Source organism: Bos javanicus, chromosome 22 (genome assembly GCF_032452875.1).
Source record: "Bos javanicus breed banteng chromosome 22, ARS-OSU_banteng_1.0, whole genome shotgun sequence".
Classification (NCBI taxonomy): Eukaryota; Metazoa; Chordata; class Mammalia; order Artiodactyla; family Bovidae; genus Bos; species Bos javanicus.
In genome coordinates, this window is record NC_083889.1 from 42627331 (window position 1) to 42651929 (window position 24599).

A 24599-nucleotide genomic window follows, 5' to 3' on the forward strand; every position below is an offset into this window, starting at 1 on the left:
GAATATGCTGTCCAGGTTGGTCATAAGTTTCCTTCCAAGGACTAAGTGTCTTTTCATTTCATGGCTGCAGTCACCATCTGCAGTGATTTGGGGGCCCCAAAAAATGAAGTCTGACACTGTGTCCACTGTTTCCCCATCTATTTCCCATAAAGTGATGGGACTGGATGCCATGATCTTCGTTTTCTGAATGTTGAGCTTTAAGCCAACTTTTTCACTCTCCACTTTCACTTTCATCAAGAGGCTTTTTAGTGCCTCTTCACTTTTTGCCATAAGGGTGGTGTCATCTGCATATCTGAGGTTACTGATATTCCTCCTGGCAATCTTGATTCTAGCTTGTGCTTCTTCCAGCCCAGTGTTTCTCATGATGTACTCTGCATAGAAGTTAAATAAGCAGGGTCCCTTTTCCTATTTGGAACCAGTCAGTTGTTCCATGTCCAGTTCTAACTGTTGCTTCCTGACCTGCATTTAGGTTTCTCAAGAGGCAGGTCAGGTGGTCTGGTATTCCCATCTCTTTCAGAATTTTCCACAGTTTATTGTGATCCACACAGTCAAAGGCTTTGGCATAGTCAATAAAGCAGAACTAGATGTTTTTCTGGAACTCTCTTGCTTTTTCCACGATCCAGCGGATGTTGGCAATTTGATCTCTGGTTCCTCTGCCTTTTCTAAAACCAGCTTGAACATCAGGAAGTTCACGGTTCACATATTGCTGAAGCCTGGCTTGGAGAATTTTGAGCATGACCTTACTAATGTGTGAGATGAGTGCTTAAGATAATACAAATATGAACTGGATAATTTTTACATTAAGATACTTTTTATACAAGAAGAGTAAACGACTTGCAAAGGAAACCTCTATTGTACAGACTTGAAATCATTCTACAGTTCTTTGCTGGTTTAATTCCAACAGAATCCAGTCTTGCCTCGGTTTATCATTGTAGGTAAAGCCATTCTGTTAACTCCATTGATAATGAAGATGGTATTAGTCATAGCTGAAATTTTTTGAGTGCAGCTCTATATCCAGATCCACACCAAATGTTTTTCATCGTTTTTTTTTTTTCATTTAATCTTAACCAAAAAAAAAAACGAGTAACAGTTATCTCTTTTTTTATAGATAAGGCCTAGCAATGTTATAAATGACTTGGCTAAGTTCTTATATTTAGGAAACATGGGGCCAGGATTGGCCTGGGGAGCCAGTCCTCTTAGTTTCTTGTTGGGACTCTCTCCCATTGTAGACAAAGACAGCAGGAAATGCAGACATTTAGAAAGAAAATTTGGGGGCATGAGGACATGTCCCCTTTGAGAAGAACAAGGTCAGTGATACAGAGCGCTAACATCAATGCAAGAAACAGAATTCACTTTGGAAAATCCTTCACATTCCCTTTCATGCTCTGTTCCCACGAGGAAGCTCAGTAGCGAGTTTAGAGATGAGAAAGGCTTGAATTAGAACACGCAGTGATTCATGCCTTCCGAATGTCACTGACTTGCGTCACCCCCACCAGGTATCTGCTAGAGGAACAGGGAGACAGAAGAATGGAAAGAAGGAAAATAAAGAGACTGGGAAATGAGGTTGGAAGTTGTAGGCAGAGGGACGGGGAATGGAGGGCAGAGGGAGGTGCTTTATGGAGTGGTTTTGCCCCCATTCACACTGGGAGAACTGAAGTACTGAGCCACTCAAGGGCCCAACGGCCCTCTCTCCTCTTTTGCCCTCCCCTGCCCCAATGCCTGGAGTAAATGCATACCAGCTCCCACCATCATGGCTGGTCCAGACAGCTCCAAGATTAACTTCTCTTCTGAATCACTGAGTGGATTCTTGTCATCCATGACATGTGACTGGTGGCTTTGTCAGGCTTTCTTATGCAAAGGTCCTAAGGAGCTTTATCTCTGTATTTCTTCTGACTCGTTTAAATAAGTTTCTCAGGTGAGTGGAGCTGTGCTATAGTTGAAGATTAATACTATGTTTTTCAAAGGAATTGTGGTCATCATTAAGATGGTATGTTTATTGAACAACTAGTTAGTGAAGTAACTGACTTTGTATTTACAGATTTATAAAACTGAATATTAATTTCTGTATATCTTATTTTCTGAAGTATGAAGGAAGAAAAATGTTTCTTTGTGGAAGCCCCAGGGAGTTAAAAATCCAGGGGAAAGGTAAAAATCTATATATATAGAACTATAAACATGTGGTTCATTTTTTTCTTCTTTTCCTTTTAGGGACTGGTTAAATATGCTGAGCCCACCAATTGTTCCTCCCAGTCAAGAGTCCGCAGAGCGGCATCAGGATTCTTCTGGAAGCTTGAGTGTTCAAGGTGGGAATATGAAAAATGCCAAGCATAAAAAAATAAAAATAATTAACTATAAATAGAGAAAATTTGAGATTCCACTATTTTTATTAAATGATAATCACTTAGACTCACGCATTGAAAATGAGGTAATCTGTGCCTCATTTTATAGGGTGATAGGTTCTTTGCAACTAAAAGGAATTTAAAAGAGAAATTGTTCTTGTTCTCCTGAAGGTTAATCCCTGGGCAAAATATAATTTAAAGCATAAGAGCATGGCTTTGGTGTCAAATTGACCTTCATCTGAATTCCAGCTCTAGCAATTCCTGCTGTGTGACTTTTATGAATTTCAGTTTTATAAAATAAGACTAATAATAGATGGTGCCCACCTGCAAGCTTTTCATGAAGATTCAGTGAGGTGTACTGTATATGAAACGTTTGGAATAACGCCTACAAAATGCCAGCTGTTAATACTGTTACAAGGTAGACCAAATATTCCATGTTTTTGTTAATACAGAGATACAGCCTTTTCATTAAAGCAGAGGCTGACACGGAGTTATAATGGGTTGTATTAGTAATGGAAAAATTTGAAGGAAGCAGGAATGAAAATTTGCCTGGGGTTCTCTTTGTTGATGACAGCCTCTAAGATGAACCATTTAGATTCTGACTGTGAGCAGGGAACGTGACTGTCAGGAGTGTTGTAGAGGAGGAACAGAAAAGAATCTTTAGTGGCATCAGAGGGCTTGAGATGGGAGGAGTGGGGAGAGATCTAAAATGCATAATCGGAATGACAGACATCAGAGTGGGACTCCCTGAGATCGTTTTCCAAGTTGGATTGTAAAGATGGGTGCCCTCTGCCTATAGTCTCTTAAAAAAAAAAAAAGGAACTGAAACCAGGATAAATTTCTCTAACAAAGTTGCCAGTTTTATTTTTTTCCCTAACTGCCCCAGGGAAAAAGTGGAGCGTCCCATTTTTCTTCAGGTACGGAGAATCCAGAGTGAGAGCTCATACATCTGAGTTGTGCATTTTGGCCGCCCAAGTGATGGCACTGTCACTGTGATTTACTGTCTGAAATAGATGATGCCCCTCAAATTGAGACTCTGTTTAGAGGTGCACGTTTATAATTACTTATGACAGAAAAACAGAATCTTGGCTGTCAGGAGGAGACCTTGCTGTGAGGGAACAAATAATATGTTATGTGAAGTGTCCTGCATAAGCCACAGGAACTGAGAATGTGGTCCTTAAGCAGAGGCACTGAAGACCTATGGTGCTGACGAGTGGCCGAAAGGATGTCTTAAGGTTGCCTTTGCAAAGTGGTGTTTTGACAGCAGGGGCTCAAATTATGTTGAAGGTAAATAAATTTGCATCGAAGACAAAGAAACACATTAAATTCAGAGGACTGTAGAAACATTCTGGCCACTATTAACCAGATCTGGCACCCCTTCTCCCTGTTACCCTAGATCTCCATTTCTGAGCCTTTCCCTTTTCTGATAGGCTTAGATAGTTTGTAGCTAATTAAGACCATCAAAAAGTAGTGTTTCTTAATTTGCTTAATCTTTACGTGTCATTGACTTCATTTTAAACAACATAGCATACACTGAACTTGTTTCCGTCTGTTCTAATAAAATGTTTGTCAAAGGAAAATACTGGGCTCAAGCCTCAGGTATGTATCATCAGAAGGAAGGGGCCACACAGGTGTGGCAGTCTGGGAATCTTCCTAGGTTCCTGTTGCTCGGTATTTATTATTAATTATTAACTCAGCTTTTAATATATGCCAGTCACTGTGCTCAGTGGTTGATTTAGTGGTTGATTTTGTCTTTTAGAGAAAGACAAGTATTGTATGTTGTCACTTATATGTGTAATCTAAAATTTGATACAAATGAACTATTTACAAAACAGAAACAGTCTCACAGACACAGAAAACAAACTTATGGTTAACCAAAGGGGAAGGTGGGGTGGGGGGTAAGTTAGGAGTTTGGGATTAACATATAAAAACTACTGTATATAAAATAGATTAACAACAAGGTCCTACTGTATAGCACAGGGAATTATATTCATTGTCTTCTAATAAACTATAATAGGAATTTGAAAGAGAATATATATATATATATATATAATATGTTTATATACATATATATGTTTGAATCACTGTACACCAGAAACTAACACAGCATTGTAAATCACTATACTTCAGTTGTAAAAAATGTAAAAAAAAAAATCAGTCCTCATAGCAGCACAATGAAGAAGATACTATTTTTGTATATGCAGTTGTTATTTTTACAGCCGGAGAAACTGAGACTTGGAAGCCCTTGAATAATTTGCCCAAGGTTAGTCATTGGCAGAGCTGAGATTGAAATACAAGCAGCCTGGCCCCAGAGCCCAACCACTGTTTTCAGTTTTTAATTTTTTTTTGGTTTCAGTTCATTTCAGTCGCTCAGTCATGTCTGACTCTTTGCGACCCCATGAATCGCAGCACACCAGGCCTCCCTGTCCAACACCAACTCCAAACTCATGTGCATCGAGTAAATGATGCCATCCAGCCATCTCATCCTCTGTCGTCCCCTTCTCCTCCTGCCCCCAATCCCTCCCAGCACCAGGGTCTTTTCCAGTGAATCAACTCTTCACATGAGGTGGCCAAAGTATTGGAGTTTCAGCTTTAGCATCAGTCCTTCCAATGAACACCCAGGACTGGTCTGCTGTAGGATGGACTGGTTGGATCTCCTTGCAGTCCAAGGGACTCTCAAGAGTCTTCTCCAACACCACAGTTCAAAAGCATCAATGCTTCAGTGCTCAGCTTTCTTCACAGTCCAACTCTCACATCCATACATGACCACTGGAAAAACCATAGCCTTGACTAGATGGACCTTTGTTGGCAAAGTAATAGCTCTGCTTTTGAATATGCTATCTAGGTTGGTCATAACTTTCCTTCTAAGGAGTAAGCGTCTTTTAATTTCATGGCTGCAGTCACCATCTGCAGTGATTTTGGAGCCCAGAAAAATAAAGTCTGACACTGTTTCCACTGTTTCCCCATCTATTTCCCATGAAGTGATGGGACCAGATGCCATGATCTTCATTTTCTGAATGTTGAGCTTTAAGCCCACTTTTTCACTCTCCACTTTCACTTTCATCAAGAGGCTTTTTAGTTCCTCTTCACTTTCTGCCATAAGGGTGGTGTCATCTGCATATCTGTGGTTATTGATATTTCTCCCAGCAATCTTGATTCCAGCCTGTGCTTCTTCCAGCCCAGCGTTTCTCATGATGTACTCTGCATATAACTTAAATAAGCAGGGTGACAATATACAGCCTTGACGAACTCCTTTTCCTATTTGGAACCAGTCAGTTGTTCCATGTCCAGTTCTAACTGTTGCTTCCTGACCTGTATACAGGTTTCTCAAGAGGCAGGTCAGGTGGTCTGGTATTCCCATCTCTTTCAGAATTTTCCATAGTATATTGTGATCCACACAGTCAAAGGCTTTGGCATAGTCAATAAAGCAGAACTAGATGTTTTTCTGGAACTCTCTTGCTTTTTCTATAATCCAGCGGATGTTGGCAATTTGATCTCTGGTTCCTCTGCCTTTTCTAAAACCAGCTTGAACATCAGGAAGTTCACAGTTCACATATTGCTGAAGCCTGGCTTGGAGAATTTTGACCATTACTTTACTAGTGTGTGAGAGGAGTGCAATTGTGCAGTAGTTTGAGCATTCTTTGGCATTGCCTTTCTTTGGGATTGGAATGAAAACTGACCTTTTCCAGTCCTGTGGCCACTGCTGAGTTTTCCACATTTGTTGGCATATTGAGTCAGCACTTTCACAGCATCATCTTTCAGGATTTGAAATAGCTCAACTGGAATTCCATCACCTCCACTAGCTTTGTTCATAGTGATGCTTTCTAAGGCCCATTTGACTTCACATTCCAGGATGTCTGGCTCTAGGTGAGTGATCACACCATCGTGATTATCTTGGTCGTGAAGATCTTTTTTGTACAGTTCTTCTGTGTATTCTTGCCACCTCTTCTTAATATCTTCTGCTTCTGTTAGGTCCATACCATTTCTGTCCTTTATCGAGCCCATCTTTGCATGAAATGTTCCCTTGGGATCTCTAATTTTCTTGAAGAGATCTCTAGTCTTTCCCATTCTATTGTTTTCCTCTGTTTCTTTGCAATGATTGCTGAGGAAGGCTTTCTTATCTCTCCTTGCTATTCTTTGGAACTCTGCATTCAAATGGGAATATCTTTCCTTTTCTCCTTTGCTTTTCGCTTCTCTTCTTTTCACAGCTGTTTGTAAGGCCTCCTCAGACAGCCATTTTGCTTTTTTGCATTTCTTTTTCTTGGGGATGGTCTTGATTCCTGTCTCCTGTACAATGTCACAAACGTCCGTCCATAGTTCATCAGGCATTCCGTCTATCAGATCTAGTCCTTTAAATCTATTTCTCACTTCCACTGTATAATCATAAGGAATTTGATTTAGGTCATACCTGAATGGTCTAGTGGTTTCCCCTACTTTCTTCAATTTAAGTCTGAATTTGGCAATAAGGAGTTCATGTTGTGAGCCACAGTCAGCTCCCAGTCTTGTTTTTGCTGACTGTATAGAGCTTTTCCATCTTTGGCTGCAAAGAATATAATCAGTCTGATTTCAGTGTTGATCATCTGGTGATGTCCATGTGTAGAGTCTTCTCTTGTGTTATTGGAAGAGGGTGTTTGCTATGACCAGTGCATTCTCTTGGCAAAACTATTAGCCTTTGCCCTGCTTCATTCCATATTCCAAGGCCAAATTTGCCTGTTACTCCTGGTGTTTCTTGACTTCCTACTTTTGCATTCCAGTCCCCTGTAATGAAAAGGACATCTTTTTAGGGTGTTAGTTCTTAAAGGTCTTGTAGGTCTTCATAGAACCGTTCAGCTTTTTCAGCATTACTGGTTGGGGCATAGGCCTTAATCACCGTGATATTGAATGGTTTACCTTGGAAACGAACAGAGATCATTCTGTCGTTTTTGAGATTGCATCCAAGTACTGCATTTCGGACTCTTTTGTTGACCATGATGGCTGCTCCATTTCTTCTAAGGGATATAATGGTCAACTGAGTTAAATTTGCCCATTCCAGTCCATTTTTTCAATTCAGATCAGTTCGCTGATTCCTAGAATGTTGACATTTGCACTTGCCATCTCCTGTTTGACCACTTCCAATTTGCCTTGATTCATGGACCTAACATTCCAGGTTCCTATGCAATGTTGCTCTTTACAGCATTAAACCTTGCTTCTATCACCAGTCACATCCATAACTGGGTGTTGTTTTTGCTTTGGCTCCTTCCCTTCATTCTTTCTGCAGTTCTTTCTCCACTGATCTCCTGTAGCATATTGGGCACCTACCGACCTGGGGAGTTCCTCTTCCAGTATCCTATCATTTTGCTTTTTCATACTGTTCATGGGGTTCTCAAGGCAAGAATACTAAAGGGGTTTGCCATTCCCTTCTCCAGTGGACCACATTCTGTGGTCCAACCTCTCCACCATGACCCAGCCATCTTGGGTAGCCCCACACGGCATGGCTTAGTTTCATTTAGTTAGACAAGGCTGTGGTCCATGTGATCAGATTGGCTAGTTTTCTGTGATTCTGGTTTCAGTGTGTCTGCCCTCTGATGCCCTCTCACAATACCTACCGTCTCACTTGGGTTTCTCTTACCTTGGACGTGGGGTATCTCTTCACGGCTGCTCCAGCAAAGTGCTGCCACTGCTCCTTCAAGATCACCCCTCCTGACCTTGAATGTGGAGTAGCTCCTGTCAGCCCTCCTGCGGCCGGGCAGCCGCCACTCCTTGGACGTTGGGTTGCTCCTCTCAGCTGCCTCTTTTGGTTTAGAACCAAGTAAATAAATTACCTAATCAAAAAATACTGTATATAAAACCAGCAATTGAAAAATAAGTTTTCTTTTGAGAGTTCCTAATCTACAAGAAAACAAATGAAAATACCTCAAGGGCTGAGTAGCTAAGTTCTTTCAGGGAAAAAACAAAAGGCAGATCTCTGGTCCCGTGTTGCAGCCCTGCCTCCCCCTCCAACGCAGTCTTGTCACAGGTCTCCAGCAGGGTGGGTCGCCGAGGGGTGCATTTACTGTGTTGACCAGATGTAGGGCAAGGCCAAGGGAGTGAGGGTCCGAATGAAGAGTAGAATGACTGGGGTGCGGGACTGACGGGCCTGGGTGGTCACTGGGCCCGCCTTCTCAAAGGCCTCTCTAGACGATCTTATGAGTCAGTCTGTCTCTCACTTTACCCTGTGCCTTTTTATCACTGCCTTTTCACAGTTTGTAACTCATGATTCATTTAGTTGTTTCTTGTCTTTTTTCCCAGGTAGTCTAAGAGTTTTTAAAAGCAGAGACCATCAGTTTACACACCCCCAGATCCCTAGTACCTGTGCAATTTCTGGTATATATTATAATAGATACTGTGGGTTCTCGTTAGAACACAGGAAAGGAAAGAGGGAGAGAAATGTCATCCAACTGGTAATTTCTTGTAATAATAACCTTGAAAGAAAGGAAATCAAGGTAGTTCATTGAAACCCAACTTTCAGTGTTTCCCCCAGTTCCAGTTTTTTGGTATATCTGTAAAATGGAACAATAAGAGTACTGAACTTAGACCCATACACTGTAGCAGTTCAAACAGTTGTAGGTTACCATATGCAGTGGCTCTTTATGTATAAGCAATGAAGAGACTTTCTGTCAAATGAAATCTCATATGAAATCCCAGTATGTAAAGTAGTTACAAGTAGAATCTCTCTGACTGAGTGCGAGTTAGGGTCTCAGAACCCTGCCATGGGGCCCTAATGAACCAGTTAAAAACACTGATGAAGTCCATTGCCCTCAGTGTGACCTTGCCCAAGGTCAAATGCTCAATCAGAGTTAGAATTTGGATCCAGGTTTCTTCCACAGCAGTGCCTTTCTGCAGAACCATCACACTGGGACGTGAAGGTAATTTTGAAGACTGATTCACAAGGAAAAAGTCTCTTCTATCTTCAGACTTCTCGGATGAAAATAACAAAAACATTTATTTCACCTTCCTTTACCCAGGCCTCCATGTACACTTTAATTCTCAGAATTAGCCTACAGATATGTAGATACTATTGTTACCCACTTTTACACATGAACCCTGGGACTTAAAGCAGGAGACTTATGTGATGAACCACCACGTCCATCAGAGATTGAGAGGCTGAGATGTACCTGTGCAGCTAGTGGCATAACGGGAAGATGGCCTGACCAACACAAAACTCTGGAAGACTTTCCCCAGGCCATACAGAAGTAAACACATGCATTATACAGGCCCCGGAGCCCCTTCTTTTATTCAGTACAAATTCCACAGTTTCTGTTTGGCCAGAATGTCTCAAGTGTGTGAATTCTGCCATGAAGTGAACAGCCCAGCTCCCAGCAGAGCAACCAACCCGGCAGGAATAACACTGAGCTCCGTGCCATTCGACTGGATGGAGAAGCAGGCAGCTGTCAGCCGTTCCTCTTGGGCCACAACACACTTGCCGAATATCAATCACCATGGGCACGGGTGCCCTTAACACTTCCTAAAAATGTGTTTTCCTGGAGACCGTGAAAATGTTAAAAATGGGAAGTTAAGATTTCAGAACTTACTCAAGAAAACTACCAAACTGACCTTTTAAAAATGAACCAGACTGCCTGAAAAATAGTTGTCAATTTCTTTTTGACATTTGTTCCTTTACAGATATGACCCTTAAATTATTCATGCTTACCAGCTCCAAAATGGAATAATAATGCCTCTCTCTTCAGGCCTATAAACCTTTTTTACAGTTTGCGTGGATTTTGAGTGAAGACCTTTTAGAGTTGCCAGGGTCTCATGAAAATAACATCCTTGTACCTTTTGTTCAGCAGAGCCACAGAAGATGTTCCTTTATGAACATTAATTAGTCTTCCATGAGTCACAAATAGGCAGCAGATGCAGTTAAGAATCAGCATGCAATGCAGGAGCCTCAGGAGGCTGTGTCAGGAAGATCCCCTGGAGAAGGGAATGGCTGCCCACTTCAGTATTCTTGTTTGGAGAATCCATGGACAGAGGAGTTTGGTGGGCTACAGTTCATAGGGTCGCAAAGAGTCGGACATGACTGAAGCGACTTAGCACTCATGCATGTTTATTTTATGCATATAATATCCAAATTACTGGTAAATAATTTATAGAAATCTCATGATGCCTCCCAGCTACCCAGAGAGAGGGGAGCATGGCCACCTGTCCTGGGTCCAACACAGGAATCCTTTCATAGTCCTATTTCCCACCATGAAGTTATTTGACATTTACCTAACACCTTGAATCTAAAAACAGTCTTCCAAAATCTGTTTTATTAGTTATCTCACCAGACATCTTGCTTCATCGAACCATGGTACCCACAGTGTTTGACATGGCACATGTGTTAGTTTCTCAGTCGTGTCCAACTCTTTGGGGTCCCAATTACTGTAGCCCACCAGGCTCTTCTGTCCATGGAATTCTCCAGGCAAGAATATTGGAGTGTGTTGCCATTTCCTTCTCCAGGGGAACTTCCCAGTCCAGGGGTTGAACCTGGGTCTCCTGCATTGCAGGCAAATTCTTTACCATCTAAACCACCAGGGAACCCATAGGACACGGTAAATGCTCCATAAATGCTTGATGAGTAGAATGAGTGAATCTTCTGCCTATGGGAAACAGGAGGATGACTTGGTATACTCTTTGGATCTTCCATGTATCTTGAAGATTTATTTAAAATGCAAAGGAGAACTTCCCCCCACCCACCCTCTGCCAAAAAAAGCAATATTGGCAATCAGAGTAGTAATAGAAGCCAGCATTAATTAAGTGCCTGCTTTGTACCCAGCGCTCTGTCCCATTTTCCTGTGATTAGAGAGGGGGAGACACTATACAAAGAAATGTCTTCTTTTGTGGCACACTGGACGTGAACCCTCTAGTAGAGAAGTGAACACACCAATGGGTGTCTGAGGTTCTGTCCCTCTTCCAGAACCACCCACACCTACTTGTTCCCCAAGTGTACAACAGAAGGGTCTTGACCCAGGGTGTGGTCCTCAATTCCGTTGCTGGAATTGGGATGCATTTCCACCTGTCTGCAATGCTGCCACCTTGTCTGAAATCAGGCACTGGAGACTTTTATGGGATTTGTAGGCTTCAGAGCTCAATAGTCTGACTAGGGACCTTCCTTCACGTGCAACAAAAAGCATTCAGAGTGGTAGGCCACACATTTACAAGTGCATATATGTTTTGTGAGATTTTCCCCAGCTTTATTATTATATAATTGACATGTCACATTATGTAAGTTTAAGGTGACAACATGATGCTCTGATACACAAGTTCACATTTGAATCACATTTATAAGTAGAGACTACCTAGAAGGAATGAAATTGCAAGAACTCCTAAGTAATCATCCAAATTTTTCAACTGGTTGTTTTAAATGGCATGTTCCAAGTAAAATATAGCCACCAGATTTTACAAAAGGAGTGATGTACTTATTTCCCAAATGAAACCTGAACTATAATGTTAGCATATCATTTGCCTTCCCAAAAAGACAATACAGCTTGCTAATAGAAGAAAGTACCTTTCCATCTTTTTATCGCATTTTTGGCCATTTACCTTTCTCTCATTTGAGGGCACATGTTTGCTGAGAAGCAGATCGCAACAGTTCACTTTCTTGAGTTTTAGTGAAAGTTAATTCTGCCCTACTGTTATAGAAGTTGATGGAAGCGTTTGCCAGCACCTGGTCCTCAGCAGAATAGTATCTAAAATGTCATCTTTATTGATCCTAAGGCTGCCTGTTCCCAGTGGTGATCCCCCACCGTTGAATTGTCTAAACCATAGTGTATTGGTATGCACATAAAAATACAGTCAATCAGTTCTCAAAATCTGTAAGAGAGAAAATGCATTAACTTGTAAAAAAAAAATTCTAGATGGCAGCGTCAGAAAATCGAAAATCAAGTATAATGTCCTCACTGTGAGATTTTAAAACTGATAAACTGGTGTCACATCATTTATTTTCAAGCTTGAAGACTGAGCTTGTGCATATAGGTTTTCTATTATCTACAGTTAAAATGCCTCAAATATAGATAATTAAGCATTTATATTAATTGACTTTCAGAAGGTGAGCTAGAGGGATTATTTGCTCACATTGATCTAACCAAGGGGAGGGCAGCTAATATTGCTGTGTTTGGTCTGGCTCCATTGGTTTTCCTTCTGTTATTGCTGTTAACTGACTTCAAAGTGGATGAAGCTGAAAGTTTGTAAATATATTATTATCTGAAAGGCAATTTTAGTTCACTAGTAATGGCTTTATTATGTGAAGAAGAATAAAAACATAATTTAGACCCCTGTCCAGATGCTTTTGGTCTGGTAGCAGAGAATGATTTTATTTCTTAATTTGTCCTTTTAGAGTTTCTGTAGCCAGTCTTTAAATAGAGCAATTTAGCATTTGGGAGAAAAACAAACTGTGTGCTATCCAAGAATATAATTGAAAATTACCCTATACCCATGCACAATAATTACCTTTCAAAACATTTCCCATTGCTTGACATCATACTTGTAATTGCTTAACAATATGATAATTTCATTACATAGAGATTACAGTGGCAAAATGATATAAGTTGGAGGCTTTGAAAATTAAGTTATAATGAAAACAAAACCTTTTTTGCAAGTTTAAAACACTTATTTCAGTATAAAAGTATACATAATATCACCCAATTTTTGTATGAATGTCATTGTTGGTAGAGTTTTAAAATTCACCCATTTAAAGCTTTTGTTGGCTTAAAACTCAACATTCAGAAAACTAAGATCATGGCATCCAGTCCCATCACTTTATGGCAAATAATAGGGAAACAATGGAAACAGTGAGACAAATCACCGCAGATGGTGACTGCAGCCGTGAAATTAAAAGATTCTTGCTCCTGGGAAAAGAAGCTATGACCAACCTAGACAGCATATTAAAAAGCAGAGACATTACTTTGCCAACAAAGGTCCATGTAGTCAAACCTATGGTTTTTCCAGTAGTCATGTATGGATGTGAGAGTTGGAACATAAAAGAAAGCTGAGCGCCAAAGAATTGATGCTTTTGAACTGTGGTACTGAAGAAGACTCTTGAGAGTCCTTTGGACTATAAGGATATCAAACCAGCCCATCCTAAAGGAAATAAGTCCTGAATATTCATTGGAAGGACTGATGCTGAAACTCCAGTACTTTGGCCACCTGATGTGAAGAACTGACTCATTTGAAAAGACCCTGATACTGGGAAGGATTGAAGACAAGAGGAGAAGGGGACAACAGAGGATGAGATGGTTGGATGGCATCACCGACTTGATGAACATGAGTTTAAGTAAACTCCGGGAGTTGGTGATGGACAGGGAAGCCTGGCATGCTGCAGTCCATGGGGTCTCAGAGTCAAATATGACTAAGTGACTGAACTGAAAGCTTTTGAACTAAAAACCACAAAACCCCTCTTAGACCCATGGTTATAATGCATGAAATGCCAGTTCTATAGTGATATGTATTGGAACAAATGCACTTATATAGCAGTTACTGCTTCAGTTTGCAAGCATTATATAGCCAAATCTCTACTAATGAATTGGATCCACCTTGATCCCTTTGCAATTGGGTGATAAAGACCCATGGCCCATTACAACGGTTATTTTCATCTTGAAAGATTCCTGACTAACTGTAAAATGTTTTGAGTTTTCTAATTTGATAACACCAGCTTAAAATTTTATCTTTTTGGAAACTGCAAGCACAGAATGCAGTAAACAATTATATAGTGTATAACTCTTATGTGCCAGAAGTCAGACTTTCCCCCAGCGTTTGATGCAGTAACAAGACATCAGATGGCAGGTCTTCAAGATAATTTGACTTATAATTATTTACCTCAGTGATATTTGGTTTTAATATCACACCTGATGGGAAAAAAATGAGTGTTATTTTACTGTTTTGAAAATTACATGATTTTTGGTATAAGAGCTTTTTATTTAAAGCTGAATTGATTATAATATCCTGTATAAAACTAGTAGGGCTTCCCTGGTGGCTCACATGGTAAAGAATCTGCCTGCAATGTTGGAGACCCAGGTTCGATGCCTGAATCAGGAAGATCCCCTGAAGGAAGTCATGGCAACTCACTCCAGTATTCTTACCTGGAGAATCCCATGAACAGAGGAGCCTGGCAGGCTACAGTCCACGGGGTCGTAAAGAGTCAGACACGACTGAGCGACTAGCACACACATAAAACTAGTAGGGGGTTTTGTGTTTCATTCAAACTTTTTTTTTTCTTTAGTAGTAAAAAGGCAAATAGATACAGCTTAGGGGTAGGGAATTGAGCTATAAATGAACACATCCCTCTCATGTCTTATATTTTCCATAATGATTATAACTGTGTGTGCCAAGTGTTATTTAGTTCTCATAGGTACTCTAACAGGCACTGTTACTATCCTTACTTTACATATGAGGAAACTGAGGCTAAGTAGTGAATTTTCCCAGTGCCCCACAGCTGTGAAGTGGTAGAAATGGGATTTGGACCCACATGCTGAGTTCATTGTCTAAATGTCATGCTGCCTGTCTCTGAAGCCTTTCCTTTATATTTAAGCTTTATCAATGCTGTTCTCAGTTATTTAAAACTCTAGCCTACAGTTTATGATTTATTGCATTTATTACCAACCTTAACAGTAGTGATCTTTTATTGAACAACTACTGTGTTCTTGGTATGCATATTATCTAGCATCCAACTTCACCCACAAAACTCTGTGAAATAGAGTTATTCCCATTTTATAAATGAGCAAAGGAAGGTTCAGTGAGGTAAAATAACCTGTCACCAGCTGAAGGGCACATTCAGGTATGACCTAAATCAAATTACACTAGTAAAGTAATGCTTAAAATTCTCCAAGCCAGGCTTCAGCAATATGTGAACTATGACGTTCCAGATGTTCAAGCTGGTTTTAGAAAAGGCAGAGGAACCAGAGACTAAATTGCCAACATCTGCTGGATCATGGAAAAAGCAAGAGAGTTCCAGAAAAACATCTATTTCTGCTTTATTGACTATGCCAAAGCCTTTGACTGTGTGGATCACAATAAACTGTGGAAAATTCTGAAAGAGATGGGAATACCAGACCACCTGACCTGCCTCTTGAGAAACCTATATGCAGGTTAGGAAGCAACAGTTAGAACTGGACATGGAACAACAGACTGGTTCCAAATAGGAAAAGGAGTACGTCAAGACTGTATATTGTCACCGTGCTTATTTAACTTCTATGCAGAGTACATCATGAGAAACACTGGACTGGAAGAAGCACAAGCTGGAATCAAGATTGCCAGGAGGAATATCAATAACCTCAGATATGCAGATGACACCACCCTTATGGCAGAAAGTGAAGAGGCACTAAAGAGCCTCTTGATGAAAGTGAAAGTGGAGAGTGAAAAAGTTGGCTTAAAGCTCAACATTCAGAAAACAAGGATCATGGCATCCGGTCCCATCACTTCATGGGAAATAGATGAGGAAACAGTGGACACAGTGGCTGACTTTTTTTTTTCTGGGCTCCAAAATCACTGCAGATGGTGACTGCAGCCATGAAATTAAAAGGCGCTTACTCCTTGGAAGGAAAGTTATGACCAACCTAGATAGCATATTCAAGAGCAGAGACATTACTTTGCCAGCAAAAGTCCGTCTAGTCAAGGCTATGGTTTTTCCAGTAGTCATGTATGTGAGAGTTGGACTATAAAGAAAGCTGAGTGCAGAAGAATTGATGCTTTTGAACTGTGGTGTTGGAGAAGACTCTTGAGAGTCCCTTGGACTGCAAGATCCAACCAGTCCATCCTTAAGGAAATCAGTCCTGAATATTCATTGGAAGGACTGATGCTGAAGCTAAAACTCCAATACTTTGGCCACCTGCTGTGGAGAGCTGACTCATTTGAAAAGACCCTGATGCTGGGAAAGATTGAAGGCAGGAGGAGAAGGGGATGATAGAGGATGAGATGGTTGGACGGCATCACCAACTCAATGGACATGAGTTTGAGTAAACTCTGGGAGTTGGTGATGGACAGGGAGGCCTGGCATGCTGTGGTTCATGGGGTCGCAAAGAGTCGGACACGACTGAGGACTGAACTGAACTGAGCTGAAGGGCATTCAGGTGATGAACAGCACTCTCCCATCCATCCCCAGGTTCCTTGGATTCCAGAGCCCAGGGGTGCTCTTAGCCACATCCAGTTAACTCTTCACTAATCTTTAATAGCCGCTTTTGTTTCATGGGCAGGACACTTAAGACCACAGATTTTGTTTCACAGTCACTGATTCGTCCTTTCAAAAAGGGCTCAGTATTTATGGAGTCTCCATTATGGGCCAGCCATGCCCGTGCCCACCATCCAAGCCCTATCCAAAGCTGACCTGGTAAGCATGCAGGCCAAAGGTTTGGTTCTCTTTGGTCCGTAGTAGCCCATGCTAAGAAAAAAGAGAGGGGTAGTGTCTTCATCACCTCCTCCTTCCTGAGCCTGCTCTGGGAGTCTCCAGCCGAGGGAAGTCTTGCTCTCCCAGCCTCTGAATTCCTATCCTGTATATTTTGAGATGTCCAGAGGGCACTTGCTTGCTGGTGATGGCATAAGGAACACAAGTGCTGAGCACAGCACTGGGCACATATAAGGTGCTCAGGTAACATTTTAGTAAAACAGCTTTTTGTTTTTGTTTTTTCATTTGTTGAAAACCAACCAAACCTTGCTAATGACGTAGGCAGTAGGCATTCTCTACAACCAAATCATCTAAATAATTACCACAGGGAAAAAAATTTGACATGTTCATTTTCCCTGAAAATTTGACACATCTTGCTACCACTAATACAATTACAGATCATCTGACATTGTTTTCCTCATGTGTTCTTTGCTTTGCATAGCTTATATTTCTAAACGTTATTTTAATTCATGTTTCTGTGGTAGCCTTTTTAGGATGTATGAGTGGGGATTGAGCTCTTTACTGTATTACTTCATTTGCACTGTTTGGCATTTCTGCAGCTCTGGCCCATGAAGAAGGCTAGAGCTGTGATAATCAAAGATAATCAAATTTTGAATCCCGTTCAACCCTAATTAGCATAACTCTTTAGTCCTTTGGCCCTCTTCCTTAGTCCTCTCTCCTCCCTGCCAGTTGTGCACGCTCATTTTTCTTGTGCTTTATAGTGAATCTGGCCCCTCTGATCACCGTTTCTTCTCTATCTTACACGGCAAGTATAGAGCCATCACATCTGCAGCACTCCTGCCTCCCAGCGTTGACGTCCCGCCCACACAAGGATGGTCCTCCAGGACAAATGGTGATTCCTGCTCCCTTGCCCTTCTCTGTTGCAGTTTAAGAATTCCCGGCGAGGCCAGCAGCTAACATGACTGTGCTTTCCGTCCCCAACAGGTGAAGAGGAGCTGAGTGTGGAAGAGGATGAGGAAGTGCTGACTCTGCTGTATGACCCATGTTTGAACTGTTACTTTGATCCCCAAACTGGGAAGTACTACGAGTTGGTATAACGCCTGCTTCCAGGGCCAAGGATGGCTGCCCCAGGTGGAGCAGGAGAGCAGCTCTGATTCTGTTAAGTTGGCGTCACAAGTGTGTCTCCGGTAGGCCTACAGGATCAGAAAGAACTAAGAGAGATGAAGTCAGTTTGTACATAATGTTCAAAGTTAGGACTGCCTACATTCTTTATGTAGATGGGTGTGACTTCAGAACTGTGAAGGAGTTAATATAGAGACAAGATTGTAGGACTTTGAATTGCTACTTATTTGTTGGTTCTTATCCTATATATAATTCTGTTTACTTCATATACTTTTATGTAAATGAATTAAGAGTTATTCAAATTTTTGCAGTGTTAATGTGTAAATGATGGCTTGATACACAGAAAACGTATTCATATTTAAAAGATGCCTTTTCTTTTATTACCTATTTGTATTAAAAATAAAATATGATGGTCAGAAGAATGCCTTTTAAACTGCTTCTTTTTATTTAACCCACTTTATTTGCCAGAATATTCCTAGATGGTATTTACTTTTCCTTAGACTTCTAGAAAAGGAATTACTGTGAATTAGTCAGACTTTATGATTGTATTTTATTGGCACTGGCCCCACAATTTCCATTTCATTATAGTTCATCCATAGTTTGCCAAAGATCATAACATTGTTAATAACTTCAGCTACTTAGCTCTGTGCTTTTTAAAAAATTATCTATGAATACAAATCTATCTCTATGGGTCCATATTTAGTAAGAAGCCACCCATTTGAGCACTCTACATACCTTTCCACTTCTGTGACTTAGACCTGGAGAAATGGAGGAGACTTCCTTTGGTCTTGAAGACTATGCCATTATAACCCTGCTCATCCCATCACAAGGGAAAAAAATCACGTGCTTCCTGAATTTGAATAGACTAGCCTTGAATTGTGTGCCAAATATATAAATAGTGAGTTCAAGGAAGTACTTATTGTATTAGCTTATTGTATTAGGCATATTTTGTTATTTAATAAAAATTTTATAATAAGAGTACCATCGGAAATGAAAAATTATTGGTGTACATTTGGATTTAATGGCAATATTATAATTTCATTTAATGTTGCTTGATAAAGGAAATAAGAGCTCTTTTTTTTTTTTTTTCAGGAGTAGATTTGGGCTCCTGTTCAAAGGATTATACATTATTTAGAACCATGTTGGTATTTGGTAAACTTTCATTAATTCACAAAGAATACCTTTGTTTTGAATCTTTCTTCAAAATCCTCATACTTACAAAATACCAAAATTAACTACAGCTTCATAAAACATGCAGAATGATAAAAAGAGTTGGTTGTGACCTTGAAGATTGGAGCAGAACTTGGAAAGCCTTATTACTGCTTTCATGAGTATCGGGATCATCCACATAAATAGAAGCCAATTAAAATTCCATACTAATTGAGATGTGAGGTTGCAAATATCGAAAAATCATGAGATAAAAGTAATTAAGGATACAAGAGTGCCTCATGAGCCTCTTAACAGAATGCTGCAAGGCCTCTGAGTGGACTCAAGCTAGGACCTAGAAAACTCTGTTGGGGTTCCTGAACTGCAAGCAACAGATACGCTTGATCCCAGAATCCAAAGACTTGTTGAACATTCAGACTACAGGAGGCACAGGAATCAGGAAGCTCTGGGAATCCTATAGTAGGAACTAACAGTTTCTCTCAATGACGGTCACCAGGATGATGGTGCCCCCTCTTTCTGCCTTGAGACTCTGCCTTGAGTCTCTCAGCTGACTTGTCAGTTTTCCCCAGGACCACATGGAATGGGAACTAGGTAGTCCCCAAAGAAGAGGGCCCTGTCAAAACTTGGAGAGGGACACCAAGCAGGCAAAAACAACAGATGTCTACCCTGGGTGTCTAAAGATTTTGTTTCTTGGTTATGAGTAGAGAGCAGAGAATTTTTTAGGGCAGTGAAACTACTCTGTATGATACTGTAATGATAGGTATATATCATTATACACCTGGTCAGAGCCAGAAAATGTCCAACACCAAGAGTGAACCGTAATGCCGTGGACTTTGGATTATTATGATGTGTCTTTTTAGGTTCATCCTTGGTTAAAAGCACCATTCTGGTGAGTGAGGTTGATCATGGGGGAAGCTACATATGCATAGGGGTAGGGGATGTATGGGAAATCTCTTAACCTTCCTCTCAATTTTGTTAAAAACTTGCTTTTAGAAAGATTGTCTTTTTTTAAAAAATGACATTCAAAATAAATTAAAAATTAAAATGTCTCAGCGGCTCACCTCTCATCCATTTTGCCCATCTCTTCTCTACCCAAGATTTTCTCAGCAATTCAGTCCACCCATGGGAACACTTAATGAACCACAGCCCATACATCCAACCACACAGAAATATTAACTTGCAGTTTCGATTCAACTGTCCCAGACTTGGGATTCCAACTGGCCCACTTTGGTCCAGTGGCCGTCAAGAACCCTCTTCTGTGGATGGTGGAGAAAGGCAGTTAAGGAGTTTCTGACAAACCCAGCAGATGCTCCAAAAGTTATCTACCACATTGTCATATTTTCCACTTTTTTCACTTTGTTTAAAAAGAGTAGCTTCAATTTCTATTGACAAGATTTTTAAGAAGAATTGAAAAATAGAAATAGGTGTGCCCCCATGTTGCCAATTTTAAACCAAAATGGTATATCCAGTTTACTTGGAAATTCATTGCTTGGACTGTATGGCTTCACTTATCAAATTTTGCTGAATATGAGCATTTCTTGAGAAGTTTATAAAAATATTGATGCCTAGGTTCCACCCCCAGAATGTTTTGTTCGACTGGTCTTGGATGCAACCTGGGCATTGAAAACTTTTAAAACCTCCCCTGGCAATTTGAATGTGTAGTCAGTGCTTGAGACCACTGCTGTATGTTAGATCCAGCGTGACGAGAGGACAGATTTGCCTAATCACATGTAGCAGTGAGGGAAAGTTTATATTATTAGTTTCCATTTTTAAGACCTGGATTTCTACTTTCCTCATCAAATGTGTGGTGAATGCACGCACTGCAAGTGGATTCTGAAAAAAATAGTTTGATTCAATATGAAAATGCATCTCACGATTATTTGGTATCAATTTGAGAATTAATTTAGTTTATTGTTTCATATAATTTGGGGTGCAACTTGCAAGTGGCTTTAAGTCTTCAATGTCTAAATTATTATTTAATTACAGAACCCAAGAATTATAGAAAAATAACTCAGATGATTTGTGGCATCAAATCAATGATTTAGCTTCTCTGGCAATTATAATTTTTCTCTTATTTTCTATTAAAGGAAAAATATTGGCATATGAAAAATACATAGATACTCTTGCATAATAATTTGCCCCATTGTATTTCTCCATATTTTTAGATTAGCTTCATTTGAATCAGTCATTTTAACCACATCTTGATTTTTTTTTAAGTACAAACTTTAATACCCAAGAATAGTGTAGTGACAGATTGTCTGACCTGAAGGACAATTAATTAAAAGAACTAATCTTAAAGTTGCCCTTTGGCTTTAATTAAAGATATAGCTGCTGAAAGTTTCTGGGTTGTTCTTTTTTAAAAAGCTGTTTAATGACAGCAAGTACAGTATTAAAACTAGGTTTATCCCAGGTTGCCTCCTGTGACTCAGTCACCAATCAAAATGGCCAGAATAATGAGGTTTAAGGATCACCTATCCACATATGGTTGTGCTTTAGGAGTTCTATTTCATACATCATTCATTTTGCATTGAAGAAAAGTTGATCATAAGGAGAATTCTTGTCAAGCAAATCCTGTTTTCTCTTTTTCTCCCATTATACTAGTTAAGATAGAATCATCTAATTGAGCCTAGAAAGGATAATCAAGTTCATTTCTTTAAACTCTGATTTTATAATTGAGAAAAGTGAAGTTCAGATTGGAAAGTTAATTATCCAAAGGCAATTTGTGTAAGGGAGAATGGAAACCTCTACTTCTCACTTAAAATACAGTTCTTTTCCCACTCTGAGGGAATTCAGTTCAGTTCAGTTCAGTCGCTCAGTCGTGTCCAGCTCTTTGCAATCCCATGAATCACAGCACGCCAGGCCTCCCTATCCATCACCAACTCCCGTAGTTCACTCAAATTCATGTCCATCGAGTCGGTGATGCCATCCAGCTATCTCATCCTCTGGCATCCCCTTCTCCTCCTGCCGCCAATCCCTCCCAGCATCAGGGTCTTTTCCAATGAGACAACTCTTCACATGAGGTGGCCAAAGTATTGGAGTTTCAGCTTTAGCATCATTCCTTCCAATAAACACCCAGGACTGATATCCTTCAGAATGGACTGGTCTGATCTCCTTGCAGTCCAAGGGACTCTCAGGAGTCTTCTCCAACACCACAGTTCAAAAGCATCAATTCTTCAGTGCTCAGCTTTCTTCATAGTCCAACTCTCACATCCACACATGACCACTGGAAAAACCATAGCCTTGACTAGACAAACCTTTGTTGAAAAAGTAATATGTCTGCTTTTCAATATGCTATCTAGGGAATTAAGATGATTCAAATGACAGGTGGACTTCACAGTTATTGTACAGTGGCCACTAGAGGACAGTAGAGTGTCGGGAGTTTGGGTTCTCTGGTCTCAGTGTTTTCTTCTCTTTTGTTTACGCAGATTCTTTCTTCCGTCCATAGTACAGCCTTTTTATACTTCAAGGATCAGCATTTCTTAAAGTGTGTTCCAAGAAACAAATTCCATTCGATGTGAATAAATGTATTGGGAGAGCGGAAGAAGCCCATGGTCACACAATGTTGGAAAATACTGGAGAAGCAAAAATGGGTCATTGGTCTTTACTGGAGAAAGTCTCGGTGGCTGTAATAATCTAACAAGCATAGGGAATGTCCAAGGAGTGGAATATGTTCAAACTCCTCTGTCCTCAGAACAGTCTTCCAAGAGAGCTTCTGTCTCAGCACGGCTGATCCTCCCACAGAACCTCCTGTGAGACAAGCTAATAGATCAGTTCTCCCGTGCCAGCAAGCCCTGACTCCACCAGAACTCCCAGAAATGTGTCTCCGCAAGTGGGTTGGCTGGTCGTGTGAGTGTACGTGGGTCATTTGGTAGTGAGAGTAGGGGTTTTGCTTTTTGTTTTTTCTGTTGCCCAGATATTTCATAGATCCCTGACCACACTGTAAGATCACTCTCTAGACTCACTTGGCATGTAAAACAAGGTATGCTGAAGCCTGAGCTTTGCCTCAGCCAGAGACTTTGGTCACCTAAGATGAAGAAATTTTTCTCACGTATTTTAAATTGTACAAACTTTTAACAGTAGGTGATACAGTTAACGTACAACAAAGGATAAATCTAAGTTACAATTCATTCATCATGGATATTGGAGCTTTACATCTTAATGAATATTTGAGTTCTGGTTTGGGTGGCTATAATGTAATCTAGAATCACATTAAGTCAAAATAATTTGACTTATAAGGATTAAATAACCAATAAACATGGGCCACAGATAACACTAATTTTTACTCCTGACATATTCTTCTGTAGTTAATCACCTGTAATCCTGTGAAGCAGTACAGAAGTGAAGTGTGGAGATGGTATTGATTGGTTTTCATCAGCCTAACTTATCACTGTCAGTGTTTATGCTGAACCCGGCAAGATTTAAGCACATAAACTCACTCCTAATAGTAATAAGTATTGCCAATATTTTAACCTGTGGATCAAGCGATATTATCTCTCATTTGTTGTACATAATACTTCCAAAGAAACGGGGCAGGGGAGGGAGGGTTACCCTGGGGACCTTAATAATTGAGATAAACATAGTAAGGAGTATTTGGCTTAAGTCTAGGAGAGGAAATTACTGTTCATTTATTTTTGATAATATATCACTCTGAAATATAATTTATATTAATGGTGACGATTCAGTAATCTGTAGGTAAGTCATGAGATGGTATTAATACCATCCCCAGTTTTGCTTTTCAGCTTCCCAAACTCAAAATTATCTTAGTTGAAAGAAAATCAGTCAAAATTTCCCCTTTTGTTTTTCCTACTGTATGAAAAAAATGGTTTGGACATTTCAACCCCTGAAGACTTAGAAACTTTTTAACCAACTCAATCCAAGAGAGCTTTCCTTTTTCTTTAAAACCTTTGGCTGGTCAAAGAAATTAAATTGATAGTATCCTTTTGTGGGCTAATTCTAGTAAGCAGAATATCTTTTTACCCCTAATTCTTGTCTGTCTTTGAATTTTGATATCTAAATATTTCTAAAAATTAATCTAGGTGTCTAGATACACACAACATACTTATAGTACATTTTAATTCACTTAGTTCAAGAGGGTTTTTTTTTTTAAATATTGATATTTTTATTTGGCTGCACCGGTCTTAGTTGTGGCATGCGGGAATCTTTAGTTGTAACATTCAAAGTCCTAGTTGTGGCATGTGAGATCTAATTCCCTGACCAGGGATCGAACCTTGGGCCCCGTGCATTGGGATTATAGAGTCTTAGCCACTGGCCCACCAAGGAAATCCCTCAAAAGCTTTTAATCCTTTTAGGTCAGGTACTTCTCAAGAACATCTGCCATTATCAAAAGAGGTTTGACCAGGGGGAAATAAAGGTGGCATCATTTGTTAGCTAAACATAAGAATCTATGGTTGCTCCAAAGACCAGATAAATAGAATAATAACTAATTCCAGAAGATTCCTGTTGTAATTTGCTCTGCTTAGCAGATACGTTTCCCTGGCAATGTCTATACTGCTGCTGCTAAGTCGCTTCAGTCGTGTCCGACTCTGTGCGACCCCATAGACAGCAGCCCACCAGGCTCCACCATCCCTGGGATTCTCCAGGCAAGAACACTGGAGTGGGATGCCATTTCCTTCTCC

The 24599-nt window shown here is 40.2% G+C and overlaps 1 protein-coding gene across 5 annotated transcripts in view; it reads left to right on the forward strand.

Annotated features, from left to right (window-relative positions):
• The window catches only part of CFAP20DC (CFAP20 domain containing), a 268693-nt gene extending 248559 nt beyond the window's left edge, over nucleotides 1-20134 (forward strand). The window contains exons 16-18 of one of the 5 annotated variants that reach the window (XM_061396524.1): nucleotides 2209-2303; nucleotides 17490-17566; nucleotides 17659-17773. In XM_061396524.1, the coding sequence (XP_061252508.1) occupies nucleotides 2209-2303; nucleotides 17490-17566; nucleotides 17659-17673 (187 nt within the window). In that variant the 3' untranslated portion in view covers nucleotides 17674-17773. Of the gene's footprint in view, nucleotides 1-2208; nucleotides 2304-17489; nucleotides 17567-17658 lie in introns of all 5 variants that reach the window. The other 4 variants (XM_061396525.1, XM_061396523.1, XM_061396527.1 and 1 more) reach the window with 4 other exon arrangements.
• The last annotated feature ends 4465 nt before the right edge of the window (nucleotides 20135-24599 follow it).